The sequence below is a fragment of the Bufo gargarizans genome, chromosome 9 (assembly GCF_014858855.1).
Source record: "Bufo gargarizans isolate SCDJY-AF-19 chromosome 9, ASM1485885v1, whole genome shotgun sequence".
NCBI lineage: Eukaryota > Metazoa > Chordata > Amphibia > Anura > Bufonidae > Bufo > Bufo gargarizans.
In genome coordinates, this window is record NC_058088.1 from 37586000 (window position 1) to 37602390 (window position 16391).

At 46.8% G+C, this 16391-nt stretch overlaps 1 protein-coding gene across 2 annotated transcripts in view; it reads left to right on the forward strand.

Moving 5' to 3' along the window:
• The first annotated feature begins 376 nt into the window (after positions 1 to 376).
• WDR44 (WD repeat domain 44) overlaps positions 377 to 16391 on the forward strand; it is an 89044-nt gene continuing 73029 nt past the window's right edge. For both annotated transcript variants that reach the window (XM_044305249.1, XM_044305250.1), the window contains exon 1: positions 377 to 634. In XM_044305249.1, coding sequence (XP_044161184.1) covers positions 561 to 634 — 74 coding nt within the window. In that variant the 5' untranslated portion in view covers positions 377 to 560. The remainder of the gene's footprint in view (positions 635 to 16391) is intronic.

Here is a 16391-nt window from a genome sequence, read left to right on the forward strand (position 1 = left end):
TTTGCATATTCGCTGAGGGAATTCCATGAAGGCGCAACTTACACCCCGTGCAAAATTGCACGAAAATTGCGCAGGAACAGCTAGGCTGCGTGCGCGGGAAAATGGCCGCTTTTCAGGCTTAACTGGTTTACAGAATCAGCCGCAAATTTGCATAGGAGCAAATCAGTACTTGCGCGGCGCAAATCACACTTGTTCCCGCGCAAGTGCTTCTTGAATCTGGGCCCATATCTCTTTCTCTTTATTCTATTTCCTTACATACAACTACATAGTAACGAACTTTTATATCTGGCGTATGCCCCTCCCATCTCAGTCCGGTCATGTGATGTCGAGACCACGTGACCTACCAGGAGCAACTCTATTCTAGACACTGCCCTGCTGTAATCTCGCGATATCCAGCCGTGTTTGTGTGTGGATGTGCCGGGCCCTTCTCTCCTGCCTGGCTCGGCCTGTCAGCGGGAGCCTGGAGCCTGTATGTTGGGCCGGTCAGTACACCCGGGGAGCTGCGCCCAGTGAGGCCTCTCTACCCTGCCCAGACCGGAGCCTGTCCTGGGCTCTCCACCATGGCGTCCGATAGTGACACCGAGGAGTTCTTCGATGCTGCTGAGGATGTGAACCTTTCCTGCTCCCCAGCTGTGTGAGTCTTCCTGACACGTCTCCTGTATAGAGCAGATAGAGGGTGCCTGACATGTCTCCTGTGTGCTGTGCCCCTGACATGTCTCCTGTGTGCTGTGCCCCTGACATGTCTCCTGTGTGCTGTGCCCCTGACATGTCTCCTGTGTGCTGTGCCCCTGACATGTCTCCTGTGTGCTGTGCCCCTGTCATGTCTCCTGTGTGCTGTGCCCCTGACATGTCTCCTGTGTGCTGTGCCCCTGACATGTCTCCTGTGTGCTGTGCCCCTGACATGTCTCCTGTGTGCTGTGCCCCTGTCATGTCTCCTGTGTGCTGTGCCCCTGACATGTCTCCTGTGTGCTGTGCCCCTGACATGTCTCCTGTGTGCTGTGCCCCTGACATGTCTCCTGTGTGCTGTGCCCCTGACATGTCTCCTGTGTGCTGTGCCCCTGACATGTCTCCTGTGTGCTGTGCCCCTGACATGTCTCCTGTGTGCTGTGCCCCTGACATGTCTCCTGTGTGCTGTGCCCCTGACATGTCTCCTGTGTGCTGTGCCCCTGTCATGTCTCCTGTGTGCTGTGCCCCTGACATGCCTCCTGTGTGCTGTGCCCCTGTCATGCCTCCTGTGTGCTGTGCCCCTGGCATGCCTCCTGTGTGCTGTGCCCCTGGCATGCCTCCTGTGTGCTGTGCCCCTGGCATGCCTCCTGTGTGCTGTGCCCCTGGCATGCCTCCTGTGTGCTGTGCCCCTGGCATGCCTCCTGTGTGCTGTGCCCCTGGCATGCCTCCTGTGTGCTGTGCCCCTGGCATGCCTCCTGTGTGCTGTGCCCCTGGCATGCCTCCTGTGTGCTGTGCCCCTGGCATGCCTCCTGTGTGCTGTGCCCCTGTCATGCCTCCTGTGTGCTGTGCCCCTGGCATGCCTCCTGTGTGCTGTGCCCCTGGCATGCCTCCTGTGTGCTGTGCCCCTGGCATGCCTCCTGTGTGCTGTGCCCCTGGCATGCCTCCTGTGTGCTGTGCTGTATGCTGTATATACTTTGCATAAGGTTTGCTTTGTCTATATATATATATATATATATAATGTACCCATGAATGCTCTACCCTGTGATATATATATTACTGAACCCCTGACACGCCCCCCTATAGATGTGTATAGACTGTACCCTGAATTGTCTCTTGTATACTGCATATAGACTGTGTATAAGACGTATGTTTGTATGCACATACCATATTGTAAACCCCTAACACATCTCCTGTATACTGTGTGCAGACCGTGCCACAAATTCTCATGTATACTACATATATACTGTGCATAAGACGTGCCCTGTCTATAGATAATGTCCCCCTGACTCCTCTACCCTATGGTACATATACTGGACCCCTGAAGCACCCCTTCTATATCACATATAGACCATACATAAGACATGTTAGATGTATATACTGAACCCCTAACACATCTTCTGTATACTGTGTATAGACAGTACCCCCAAAGTGCATCATGCATTTCTCCCTGATGCAAGCCCTGATACATCTCATGTACGTGTCATATAGACTGTACCCCTGAACTTTCTCACGTATACCTCATATATATACTGTGCATAAGACATTTGATATGTATATATACTGTACTCGCCTCCCCTCCCCGATAACTACATATATACTGAACCCCTGACCCACACCTTGTATACAGTGTGCATGAGACATGTTATATACAGTATACTGAACCCCTGACACATCTCCTGTATACCTTGTATAATCTGTACCCGTTTTGTCTCATGTCTACTACATATATACTGTGCATGACATTTAATATGTATATAGACTGTACTTGACTCCTCTCCCCTATAAAAACATATATACTGAGCTCCTGTATACTACATATAGACTGTACATGAGATCTCACATGTGAATTGTATGTATACTTTACCGCCATGTGCTGTACTGAACCCTAACATGTTACATATATGTATAGTGTATATACTGTACCTCTGACATGTGTATGCTGTACGCCTGACTCTTGTCCTGTATACATCATATACTGTAGATCCTTACTGTATAAGGGCATGCCTACTATTTATAGTGTGTATTCCATACTTTTGACTATATAGAATATTTTATTTTTTCTGTATTTTTTTGTACCTATGATATCTTACCCAAATTGCCTGTACACAGACATATAGCTTCCGATGCTTGTACTGTAGCTCCTCTATGTCCTCTTACCTGGATATACTATAATTGTATTTATTTATTTTAATATATAATTGTGTATTTATTGAAGAATATCAAAAAGTACAAACAATGTATAGCAATTTTCAGTTTACATCAAATAGAAAGATAGTATCATGAAGTGGCCATGAGAAGCATAACCCAGCTAAGTCCATAAGATTTAGGCCCCATTCACACGTCCGCAATTCTGTTCCGCATTTTGCAGAACGGAATTGTGGACCCATTCACTTCTATGGGGCCGCACGATGTGCTGCCCGGATCCGGAATTGCGGGTCCGCAATACCGTTCCCAGAAAAAATAGAACATGTCCTATTCTTGGCCGCAATTGTGGACAAGATTAGGCATTTTCTATTAAGTGCCGGCGATGTGCAGTCCGCAAAACGCGCATTTCCAGTGTCTGTTTTGCGGATCCGTGGATTTTAATTTTTTTTCCCGTTTGCGTTCCGTATACGGAACCATTCATTTCAGCGGATGCGTAAAAAAACTGGAAGGTACTCTGTATGCCTTTCGTTTCCGTTCAGTTCAAAGATAGAACATGTCCTATTATTGTCCGCATAACGGACAAGGAGAGTACTGTTCTGTCAGGGGCCAGCTTTTCAGTTCTGCAAAAAACGGTATGCACACGGACGTCATCAGTATTTTTTGCGGATCTGTTTTTTGCTGACCGCAAAATACTGGAAATACCTTACGGTCGTGTGCAAGAGTCCTAAAAAAAAGGAAGAGGGTTTGATACGGGGTGGGTCTACTTCATTACTAGTAGAGGTTACAAGTGTCCCCGGCATCCCATGTGGAGTGACAGAGTGCCACTTTATCCTGAATTAAGGCAGTCATATACTCCATGCTTCTAGTATCTGCAACTCCAGCATCCAGGTCCGGTAGTGTTGGCGGATCATTGCGTTTCCATATTCGGGCTGTAAGACAACGGGCCGCTGTCAATACCTGTACTAGTAATTTGAGTGAGCGCTTCCCAATAGGCTTGGGTGGAATATTAGGCAGGTAACAAGGGGAGGGTCCTACGGATATACTGTTATCGGACACTGTGTATGCCGTACTCGCCAGTGTCTCTTTTTATGCCTCTTTGTGTACATTGCACCTTGTTTACCACTTTTACACAGGTTATGGAGTTTTCTGATTAATAATGCCGTCTTACGTGAGAGGTGTCATGGCCTTTCCGCTGGCAGGCTGCCCTTTCCTTCTGTGCCGTCAGTGCCATGCCAGCTTTGATCTGATGTGCTGAATCATAGTCAACTGCTGATGGCGACGTATATACTGCCAAACAACCAGAGTCCTTAAAGGGATTCTGCCTCCTCCAAAATCTGATTTAAAGTAAGGACACCACCATGTAGGGAAGGTGCTCAAAAGCATAATCTGGTCCTCACACCCTGGGAACTGTTTCTTTTTAGTTTTATGCAAATAAGGCTTTGGGTGCCCCGTGGGCGGAGCCTCTCCAGTTGTTGCACCCGGCTTCTCCTGCATTATTGCTATGGCTCTGAAATCTCGGGGGCTGTCAGTGAAACAAGATGGGGAGGCCTGGATAGCATTACTGGTGCAGCGAAAAGCTTGTTTGCTTAAAAACATAAAGAAGCATTTCTCAGGATGAGAGGACCAGATTTTCTGTGTTTTGGGGCCCCTACCCCACATGATGGCATGCATACTTTGAAACCACTTTTACTTCCTTTAAGGCCTTGCACTTTCTGTTGTTAGGCAGCACATCCCTAGCAACCAGTCTGTCAGATAACTCACGTCTTAAGCCCATAGCAGAATTGTCAGTGAATTGAAAACAGAATCAAACTAGCCAAGGACTAGGTCTCGGTTTTGCATTTTGATGTGTTTTTATTTAATTATTTTCCTTGTAGTGCAGTTGAAAATTTAAAGGGGTTGATCACCCCTGGGGATGTCTTCTACAGACCCCGGAGTGTGGCTGGACCGCGGTAGTAATCGTACATACAGTACTTGATCCCCGCCGCTGGGTCCCTGCTCCATCCACCCTGTCTCCCCGTGTCAATGCAGCGGTCAGGTCACTGGGTCACATGACGCTTGTGTGACACGGGAACCCTACATCCAGTCATTGGCAGCAGCTGTCACATGTTTAAACAGATGCGGACTGGGGGGAGACCTGCAGAGCAATGGAGTTGGAACCCAGCAGTGGCTATCAGGTAGGTATGATTACCACTGCAGAAAGGTCCCAGGGTGAACAACCCCTTTTAATTTGTCACTTTATTTTTGGTGATCCCTTATGAGTTTTCTGTGATTAAATGATGATCTCTCCTCTTGATAGGTGATCAGTGGGGGGTCCGACAACTGGGACCCCAACCATTCATCTCTTTGAGAAGGCGCCGGAGCTCACAGTAGTGTCTCGGCCTTCTCTCACCTTACCCTAAGCCAGTGACGTCAAGTTCATCGGTCACGTGGACTAGGTGCAGCGCCGGCCCCATAGAAGTGAATTGGGCAGAGGTGTGGTGCCAAACACAGGCTCTATACAATGTACTGTACTGTGCTTGGTGAGCAGAAAGAACGGCACGGTGCTGCTGGGTGTGCCGATGACAGCTAATCGGCGGTGGTCCTGGGTGTCGGACCCCTTTCTATCAGGTACTGATGACCTATCCGGAGGTTAAAATCCCGGAAAACCTCTTTAAGCTGAAATCACACATGCAGTTTTTGATATAATTTTTGGACCTAAGCACCCAATACACCTGCATACGAAAGAGGAGATGCTTCAGTGTTTCCTTTAGGGCACATGCACACAAATGTATTTTCCTTCCGTTCCGTTTTTTTACAGGTCCGTATGCAGAACCATTCACTTCAATGGGGCTAAAAAATAAACAGAAATTACTCCGTGTGCATTCTATTTCCGTATGTCCGTTCTGCAAAAAAATAGTCCTATTATTGTCTGCATTACGTATAAAGATAAGACTGTTCCATTCTGCAAAATAGAGTGCACACAGATGTGATCTGTTTTTCGCGGACCGCAAAATACCTACGGTCGTGTGTATATACCCTTATACATACATTTGCTTTGGATCCGCTTCTGGCTTTGGCTAAAAAAAAACTAAAGAAAACTGTGTGATTCCAGACTTAGGGTAAGTGCAGACGTGGGACATTAGTGGTACGGATTCCGACTGTAGGTCGCTGCAATTTATAATAAAGAACAGATTATAACCCCGTCCTCATGTAGTGGAAGAAATCTGAACAAAGATCATGCGTGCTACCGATTTTAACCCTTTGCATTGGGTGGCAGCTGTGACAGTATTCAGATGTGACACATGTGGATCTTGCAGCAGCTTCACCCCATTGTCTAGTTAGGCTACTTTCACACTGGCGTTTTGGCTTTCCTTTTGTGAGATCCGTTAAGGGCTCTCACAAGTGCATTCTGAAGGCAAAAGGATCCGCTCAGAATGCATCAGTTTGCCTCTGATCAGTCACCATTCCGCTCTGGAGGCGGACACCATAACACTGCTTGCAGCGTTTTGGTGTCCGTCTGACAAAACTGATCCAAACGGATCCGTCCTGACACACAAGGTAAGTCAATAGGGACTTACTGTTTTCTATGGCACGTCTTGGCTATGTTAAAGATAATACAGACGGATCCGTTCTGAACGGATGCAGATGGTTTTAATATCTGAACGGATCAGTCTGTGCAGATCCATGATGGATCCGCACCAAACGCGAGTGTGAAAGTAGCCTTAGGTGCAGGTTCCACCTCCGGGACAGTTACGGCATATCCTGTGGAAGCCGACAGTCCTTTCTTCCCAGGAGTCCTTGCCAGTTCCATTGTCTTTTAGCAGTACCTGCTGCCTATATTACCGCCTGCGGTGCCGTATCCTGCTCTGTGTCCTGTAATAGCTCACCTTTTGGCATCGACTTCTTTCAATGTGCAGATTGTAACCGATGTGGTCCCCCCCCCACGAGCGCCATCTCCCACACACGATGTCGCTCGTTCTTCATATTCCTGCTCGTCAGTGTGAATAGTCGTCCTTTAATTAAGATCTCTCATTCCTAATGCACTGGCTGCATCTTATACTTGTGGAGGTGATTTGGCAATAGTCGTATCCATTAGCTGGGCTCCTGACAGCGGAGTTCCTCTTCCAGATCATTATTCACAACCATTCAGCTTTAATTCTTCATGTGTCTATTAAGATGTCTTTATTGATGTTATAAGACTAATGGACGTTCTATATGACGGGTGTGCCCTGGTATTACATATCTGGGAGCTATACGCTGTAAAGTAGTGACAATATTATGGACAGGACTGACTTTTCGTTGTCGGTGGGCCAGCCGTTTCATAATACACAGCACATGGACGGGCGCCTCCATTTCTTCATGCATCTATACACCTGATCCGCAAAAGTCACCACGTCTCCTATTCTGGACCGTTTATTTTTTATTTTTTAATGGGTAGAATGCGCACGGAAGGTATCCGTTTTTTGCAGACCAGAAATTGGACGTGGCGGTGTGCATGAGGCCTGACTGTAGTGATTGGACGTCAGATACTAAGCATTGGTCATCTGCAGTAAACCACCGAATCTCAGATGGAAGGGGCTGCTGTGTAGAAAACTACGGCATAGCCCTATTTATTTGAGTGGGATTATGTTACAAGTCCCAAGAACGTCGCCATATTCTCACACTTGAATTGTTTAGGAACACTAAACAGAAAATACCTCAAAAATACCTCATTTATCAAACTGGTGTAAAGTAGAATTGGCTTAGTACCCCACAGCAACCAATCACATTCTACCTTTCATTTTCCAAAGGAGCTGTCCAAAATGAAAGGCGGAATTTGATTGGTTGCTATGGGCAACTAAGCCAGTTCTCCTTTACACTAGTTTGATAAATGACCCTCCTGATTCTACTTTAAACTGAGAAAGCAAAAAAAAATATTATAATAATAATAAGATTTTTATATCTATATCTATATATCTATATCTATATCTATCTCTTCATCTTCACTATGTATCCCAGGAGCCCGGCCATGTGCCCCCTCCTTCTTCTCACTATCCTGTGGCTGGCTGCAGCAGGAGCCCCCCTTTCCCTCTGCTGTCTGAAGTAGTACAGCATTATAAGGGTACTTTCACACTTGCGGCAGGACGGATCCGACAGGCTGTTCACCATGTCGGATCCGTCCTGCCGTTATTTCGCCGTACCGCCGCTCCGTCCCCATTGACTATAATGGGGACAGGGGCGGAGCTCCGACGCAGCAGGACGGATCCGACATGGTGAACAGCCTGTCGGATCCGTCCTGCCGCAAGTGTGAAAGTACCCTTAAAGTTATGTCCACATAGGATGTAAATTGAGTTAAAAAAATCTGCATTGGTTACATGTGGATTTGCCACCGATTATACCATTTGCAAAGGTGATATTTGGTAAAATGTTATCCGCTTTCCTGCTGCTGTAATACACTGCCAAGCTTCCATCCACAAAATCTGGACGGAATACCCGCTGCATATCCGCTCTGGGCGAGTATACCGTAACAGCGGAAAAAATGGTTCTTCGGAGAACATTGTGTGAGGAACGTCCACCTAATGAGAGAAGTTTCCAGTTAGATTGTTCGTCATTACTCGAGTCGTTTTCTTTACCTCCTTGGCCCATTAGTGATGAGAGAAATTTTACGCTTTGCTCAACTTGCTCCTTTCTTGTGTATAATGTAAGTTTTATTGGTCTTACGAGCAATGCTGTGGTACATTGTGGAGATACCAGGCCTATTATAAAGGTGGCCATACACATGAGTAGAAGTTGGTTGATGGTTGGACAGCAGTTGAACGATCGTTTGCAGACCCTGCCATACACATTTTACGCCATACTGGCCGTTGAAGTTGCTCATTCTGCCCACACATGTTCAATGAACCCGGGCGATGGACGAAAGATCTTTCTCAGAACATTTTTTTCAAAGAAAGCTCTTTCAATCCTGTCAACTATTGGATGAAAATATTAATGGTGGCCGACTTCTCTTCAAACGATAATTGTCCGTCATGAGCCTTCTAAAGCGATCGTTTGTTAACGATCGCTCGTTTTGGTTGAAATTGTCCATATGGACCTTAAAGGGGTGGTCTCACTTCCAATACTGGTGGCATAGTGCTAGGATATGCCACCACTGTCAGATAGAGGCGAGTCTCAGTGGTGGGACCTATCTGTAGACCGGTGCCCCCAAAGTGAACAAGAGCCTTCCATTCATTTCTATGGGAGTTCTGAAAATAGCCGAGCGTTGGCCAGGTCCATAGCGGTAAATAGTGTGGCGGCCTCGCTTGCATTCGTTCCTATGGGAGAGCACACTTTGGGAGCTCCGTTCTAGAGATAGGTGGGGCCCGCACTTATCTGACATTGGGGGCACATCCTAGCGATGTGAGACAACCAAATGATGGTGCTCGGTCATTGTAGGAGAATGGCAATCATTGGCGGCTGCTGACAGGTACATTTATGGAACAGTGCCGGCAATCGTGTGCCCCATACAACGTGCGTCTCTACAGCTGCATACCCCTGCCAGTGCCTTCCATTATATACGTTTCATGCCGCGTCCAGTCGCATAGAAAAGCAAATGCTTTATCCTGATACATCATCGATAATAGCTCATATAATGCAAGGGTGGTTTATTGAGTTTGGAAACGCTTCAGCTTGTCGTCGCGCTGTCCTCCGGCATTTTCACAGATTGTCCTTCTCCCCATATGTTGCTTGTTTTTTATGCTGTCTGTCCGATATAAAAATAACTGGTGTGATATTTGTGCGCATGCTGCAGCGAACAATGTGCGGTATCATAGTCCTCGCTCTTTTCCTCATATGCAGTGAAGTTAAAATTCTCTTTGGCTCGGAGATTTGTCTTGCATCCTGCTTGTGTAGGTGTAGATCCAGCCCCTGCCAGGGTGCAGCATGTTGGGTACATGTAGCGTTACAGCTGCCAAAACAAGCTCATTACATGGCAAGCAGTTGCTTTGTCGATTTTGCTGCTACATTGCTGGCTAGCTTGACCCCCACCTTAGTACATGCCTTATTATTGGCCTTTCTCTTTTCATGCACATTTTTCTTATCCTGCACATGTGCACATTTATATATTTTTTTTTTCTCCTCGTGCACATTTTCACATTTTTCTCATTTTCATACTTTTTTTTTTTTTTTCTCTTTGTGAATTGCTGGGCGATAGTCAGTGAAGCATGACAGGATCAGAAATCTGCCACAACTGAAGACCGCCGTCAGGTCTCATACTATGCTGAGCTTGTACCTGGCTTCAGTTTAGGGCTCATGCACACGAGCGTTATGGCTTAGTTCACATATTGCAGACTGTAAACGACCGAAGATAGGACTTCACCTATCTTTTGTGATGCGGAGTGCATCAGTGGAATTTCGGTCCCCTATGTTCAATGTTGTTCTCTGCGGTGCGGTCAGAATCTTGCAGATCGCAGACCCATTCAAGTGAAGTGCTATTTGCAGCCTGGGCACAGGGCGCACATGTTCCTGTGCATGAGCTCCAAGTCAGAACCGAGACGCTCATAGAGCATTACCTGATTGGCTGCAGGGGAAGGGTCGGTTCACACAAAGGTTTTGTTTTTTAAGGAGGTTTTGAGGCAGCTTTTCCTGCAGGTTTTTTTTAACCAATGTCAGACGTGAACTTAAAAGGAATCGGAAATATAAAGGAAGGAATTATGCTTCTCCTTCCTGCTGGATCCACTTCAAGCTTTGGCTCCAAAACCTACAGGAAAATCTGCCTCAAAACCTCGTCCAGAACTCTGTGTGAACCTACCCAAAATGCATAGCCAGATCCTGCTGATCGCTTCAAGGGGTCAGAACCATGGCAGTCTAAGGTGGTTGTCGTCATGAGACAAATCCTTTTTTTTTTTTTTTTTTTTTTTTTTTTATTTATTTACTACATGATTGTGACTTACTGATTGCAGCACTACAAAATCCTCTGTATTTTCTACTAGAAACAGATTTTCACAATTGCTTGATATACTTCCAATCTAAAATGTCATCTATTACATGTGCGGCATGAGCTGACTTTGCGTTCTTCAGTCTGAGTACCAGGTTTACGGTTTTGGTCTGGGACGGGCTTGTCACTTTTACAGCCCAGGCCGGGGAGGTGCGTGGTTGATGGAGCCAGAACTAATTGCCTCCTTGGCGCATGACCGGGTTCCAAAGAGGAAAATCCACAAGGCTTTGAGATGTTAAATGGTTGGGGGCAATATCAGGGATAAACTGGTTCACAGTGCCTTTGTTACCCCCAGGGATGCCACGTGGCTGGGAACCAACAGACCCAACGGCACCTATCAGTGTGGTAACTGCGTTGCTTGCAGAGCTATCTTGAAAAGTACTAAATTTAAGAGCTCCATTACAGGACACGAATATTCTATCAAGTCCTTCATTAATTGTAGAACAGTTGGAGTGGTGTACTTGGCCACTTGTATCTGTGGTATTCAATATACAGGCAAAACGAAACGTGAATTTAGGAGGCGTGTTGGTGAGCATCTCCTAAAAATTAAAAATTCTGGAGATACCCCGGTGGCACAACATGTGGCCACTTGCCACCCTGGCAATTTGGACTGTTTTAAATTCCAAGGTATAGAACATGTTAGGCCACCACCCAGGGGAGGTGACATCGACACGCTGCTGCTTAAGAAAGAGGCACAGTGGCCATTCACTCTTAACACTGTGAAACCCAATGGCCTGAATGATACGATTTCTTTTGCCTGTTTTATTGAATGACCTTTACTTGCTGACATCACTCTCCATTATGCCATGAAATCATTTTTATGATATGACATTTGTGGAAAAGTGATATGCTGGCCTCCTTGGGATCCGTCATATCCTATATAGATACTGGATGTACTAAATTGGATATTTCTGGTGTTTATTCCTGTACATTTCTTTTCCATCAATATTGTCACTTCATTGTAACTTAGTATGGGAGGTATGTGATTATCCTCCTTTAATAACTATAATACTGGAAGTGTTCATCTTGCTGGCTATGCATCTTGCTCTAAACATGGGAAATTCTAGCAATCGTTACAGATCTGATATATTTCCTCCCTCTTACTACAATAATTGATGCAGTAAAGGGAGAAGGCATCCGTCGTCGGTCTCTCCCCCTCCCCTATGGATGACGTTTATGGGTGGGTGGAGCGATAGCTTTCCTAGTCCTCTACTGATGACAGGATGGAATGCGCGTCATCCGGTTGCGACGGGAGAAATGATGCGCAGTCGGGTGACGTGTCCTGCTCCGGATTGGGCATCTGGTGAGGAGGCCTCATAGATGGGAGGTGTTTCCTCCATTTAAACAAGTCCGCGCTACGCGCGGGGTACGGCCACATTGCCGAAGGCTCTCTGCTGCACGCACGTCATCAGTGGCGTTCAGCATACCTCATGTGAAAACGTAAAATGCTCCTGAGTTCTATGTCAACCGTTATCCCCAGTGTAAGGGGATAATATCTAAACGGTGACAGTGAGCTTGGTGTTCAAAACAGGGCTACATGCACGATACCAACTGCATGTAGCTTATATTTAGTCAGATATTTTCTAAAACTCCCTGTTGCTCTGTGATGCACCCGGTGTGAGGGGGTGACATACAGTGACAACAGTGGTTTTAGTAACTTGCTCCTGATGAACCAACAAACAAGTTGGACAAGAGAAACGCGTCGAGCAAATTATTTCTGTTGGAACAGCTACAGACTGACTTGCTGACTGGAGGAGCCTAGTGGCTAGTTCCTATGTTTTATCACCGGCTGGGGATTGGACTATCCTACTAGTGTTACCTGACATTGTGTGGTGTGCAGTGTCTCTCTCATAGGAGACCTGTCACATTACTCACTGTTTCAATCAGGTACCTATGTATGGATGTTATCATTTTGCCCCAGGCTGGTAGAGGAACACGCTACATACTATTGACTCCTTATACTTTGGAGTTCTAGTGGTAGGGATGATTGTAGGGATCAGCATCATCAGTCTGAGATATCCCCTCTCACCCTACCAAGCCTAACTTGTTGCAGATAATTTTAATAATTAATTTAATAAAAACAATTTTAGCGTACTTTATTTAGGCAGTAAAAAGACACACATTGAGTTAGTACGTAAATGCTACTGTGAATAATTAGTTAATTCTATGTTAAATGGTTATACACATCAGAAATTGATGGCTTGTCACTAGGATATGCCATCGATGTCCGATAAGTCCAAGTCCTACCTCTGTGACCTGCTCCTATCTCTAGAATGGGGCCCCCCAAGTGAAGGACAGTGTATCGCGCATGTGCAGCGTGCTCTCCATTCACTGCTATAGGGGCGCTGAAACTAGCTGAGGGAGCGAACTCTCCTATTGTCACAAGTCCCACTATATGGGGCTGCCAGGTTTTGCCGAGCCAGCATTAGCGATATGCCATCAATGTCAACGTAAGTATATTGGAAAATGTCTTAAGGTGCACCTACATAAAATCCAAAGCACAAGACAAGGACCCCAGCAGGTCTACACATTTCAGACTACAACACGTCCTGAAGGCCATGAGTAAGGATGTAGCCTAGTCCAAAATGCACACGCTGCCGGGCTCGTTGTGTTGGACTTTGGACTTTACACTTATTACAGTAAGTACAGTATAAAGATTTTTACTTGAAAACCTGAATCTAGTGCTAGATTATTTTCTTCTTTATCATAGAGTGTCTATGGGCTATTATACCCTCCATATGCTTCTGTGCAGTGCATCTATAGGCACCATATTGTCTTCTAGAGCAGAGATCGTCAACCTTCGGCGCTGCAGCTGTTCTGAAACTACAACTCCCAGAATCCTCTTTTCCATTACGCCCCATGACAGCACCTGTGAGAGATCCTCCTCCCTCCGGACAGGAAACAGGAACTTCCCAGATCTTTAAATTGGTCCCGTGCCTTCTACCTTCAGTTCTTTCCTGTTTCCTGTCCAGGGACAGGAGGATTTCTTTCCAGGTCTATTCCTTGGCTGCAGGACCTCTAGGGTTAAGACCGAAACCTAGTGGAGGTACCTGTCGGCGTAAGTCTCCACTAGGAGCCGCTGAGAAGCCCGGCGTCTGGTCCCTTCTTCGGAGCCATGGGGGGATACCTGGGCTGCCTCGTGTCCCTGCCTGCCGGCGAAGTTACGGCATGAGGGGGGAGGTGCGTCTTCCCCTCTCATTGAGGCTGGCTGTGTGGACGTGCGCGTCGCACCGGAAGTGACGCGTGCGTTCCATCGGCCGGAAGGGGAGGAGCCTAACATGGGGGCGCTGCGCGGCCCATTTGAAAAAGGGAACGCCGGCCAGCCGGCGTGGTGGTGAGTGGCAGCAGGAGCGATCGGGACGCAGGCGGCAGCTACAGCCCTCAATTGGCCCCCCTTTACGCAGCATTATGATGCAGGAAGTAGGGGATGCACAACAGCGCACCGACGGACAGGAGCAGCTTTTGGAACCAAGCATGGTACTCCTGGGGGTAAGAGGGGTTAACCCCCACCATCTCCCTTTGGGGAGTTTGTTTTTATGGTCAGGTTAAGCTGATGGGTTGTTTTATTAAATGCAGGCTAAAGAGCACCCAAAGAAAGCTTCCCACAAAAGAGCTGAGGAGTGCGGAATTTGCAAGAGGAAGCTGGATCCATCTTACTCCAAGACATGTTGTCAACCATGTCTGGATAAGTTAGTGGCCGAGGAGTCGCCATCTTTATTACAGAGTATCCAGAATTTAGTAAAAAATGAAGTCCGTTCGTCAGTAGAGGAGCTTAAAAAATCCCTGCCTAGCTCATCCAGGCATAGGAGGCCCCAGGTGGTAGCGGAGGATACGGTGGACTCTGGGTCTGAGGAAGGCGCTATTGCAGACTCGGATTCCTCTTCTGAGGATTTGACAGGGAAGCCGTTGTTTAGAGTAGAAGATACGGACCTGTTATTGAAGGCGGTTAGATCCACGATGGAGCTTGAGGAGGAAAAGGAGTCCAGGTCTAGACCAGAGCTAATGTTTGAGAGCCTAAAGCCTAAAAAGTCTAGGGTTTTCCCCATTCAGGACTGTATCAAGGATCTGATTAAACGTGAATGGGAGAAGCCCGATAAAAAATTCTTTATCCCTAGAGCGGTCAAGAGAAAGTACCCCTTCGATGATCAGGAAGTGTCAGCTTGGCAGGAGGTACCGAGGGTAGACGCTCCCGTAGCCAAGATAAATAAGAAGTCAGCTCTCCCATTTGAGGATCTAGGGTCCCTTAAAGATCCCATGGACAAAAGGGCTGATGCTTACCTAAGGAAGAACTGGGAAGCTTCCACTTCTGCCTTTAAGCCAAATATAGCGACTACCTCGGTGGCTAGGTCATTAAAGCTCTGGTTGGAGGAATTAGAGTCTCATATAGAGAATAAGACTCCTAGGGATCAGCTGCTGCAGGCGATACCAACTATGTCCAGTGCAGTGGACTTTATCTCTGATGCCTCCGCTGACGCATTGAGGCTTTCCGCTAGGGCGGCTGCACTCTCCAATTCGGCCAGAAGGTCGTTATGGTTGAAAGGGTGGAAGGGCGATGTAGCTTCAAAATCTAAACTTTGTGCCTTACCTTGCCAAGGGGGCTTTCTATTCGGATCAGCCTTAGATGACATTTTAGATAAGGCATCCGATAGGAAAAAAGGTTTTCCAGCACCGTCCTTTCCTAAACAGGGGAAGCCTTTTCGGAGTAATGAAAGAAGGAAGGCTTTTGGGGATCAAAAGAAAAGGAGGGAGTGGAGATCTGATAAATCAAAAAGTGTGCTGTTTAAATCCAGACCTCAAGCCTCAAGTTCCACTCAACAATGACGCCAGACCCCAAGTGGGCGGTCGTCTTTCTTTATTTTTTCCAGCCTGGCGAAATATTACCGCAAGCGCTTGGGTAAAGGATATTATAAAGGAAGGCTATCGCCTAGACTTCAAGAGACTACCGCCCAGGACTTTCAAAGTTACTTCATTGAACCAAAATTCTCCAAAACAGGTGGCGCTTTTGGAGGAAATAAACAGCCTCCGGGAAAAGGCAGTCCTTGTTCCAGTCCCAGAGGACGAACAAGGAGAGGGATTTTATTCAACCCTATTTCTGGTCCCCAAGCCCAACGGAACGTTCAGACTGATTATAAATTTGAAGGGTCTCAACCAGTATCTGTCCTATCAGAAATTCAGGATGGAGTCCATCTCCTCCACGGTCCTCCATCTGTTCCCCAACTGTGTGATGGCCTCAATAGACATAAAAGATGCCTACTACCACGTGCCCATCCATCCCTTGTCCCAAAGATACCTGAGGGTGGCAGTGAAGATAGGGGAGTCAATTGTTCATTTACAGTTCAGAGCTCTTCCTTTCGGGGTATCACAGGCGCCGAGGCTCTTCACGAAGCTGATGGCGGAGGTAATGGCAGAAGTAAGGAGGTCGGACATCATTATAGTCTCATACCTGGACGACCTTCTCTTGGTAGGGCAGTCCCCAGAGCAGCTGGAATCTCACATACAGAAGGTCCTGGGGATCCTGACGAGCCTGGGCTGGCTAATAAATTGGGACAAATCATCCCTGATTCCAACATCCAGATGTGTTTTCCTAGGCATCCTGTTAGACTCTCAGACTCAGAAATCTTATCTTCCAGCAGTCAAGAAGGAGGGGATT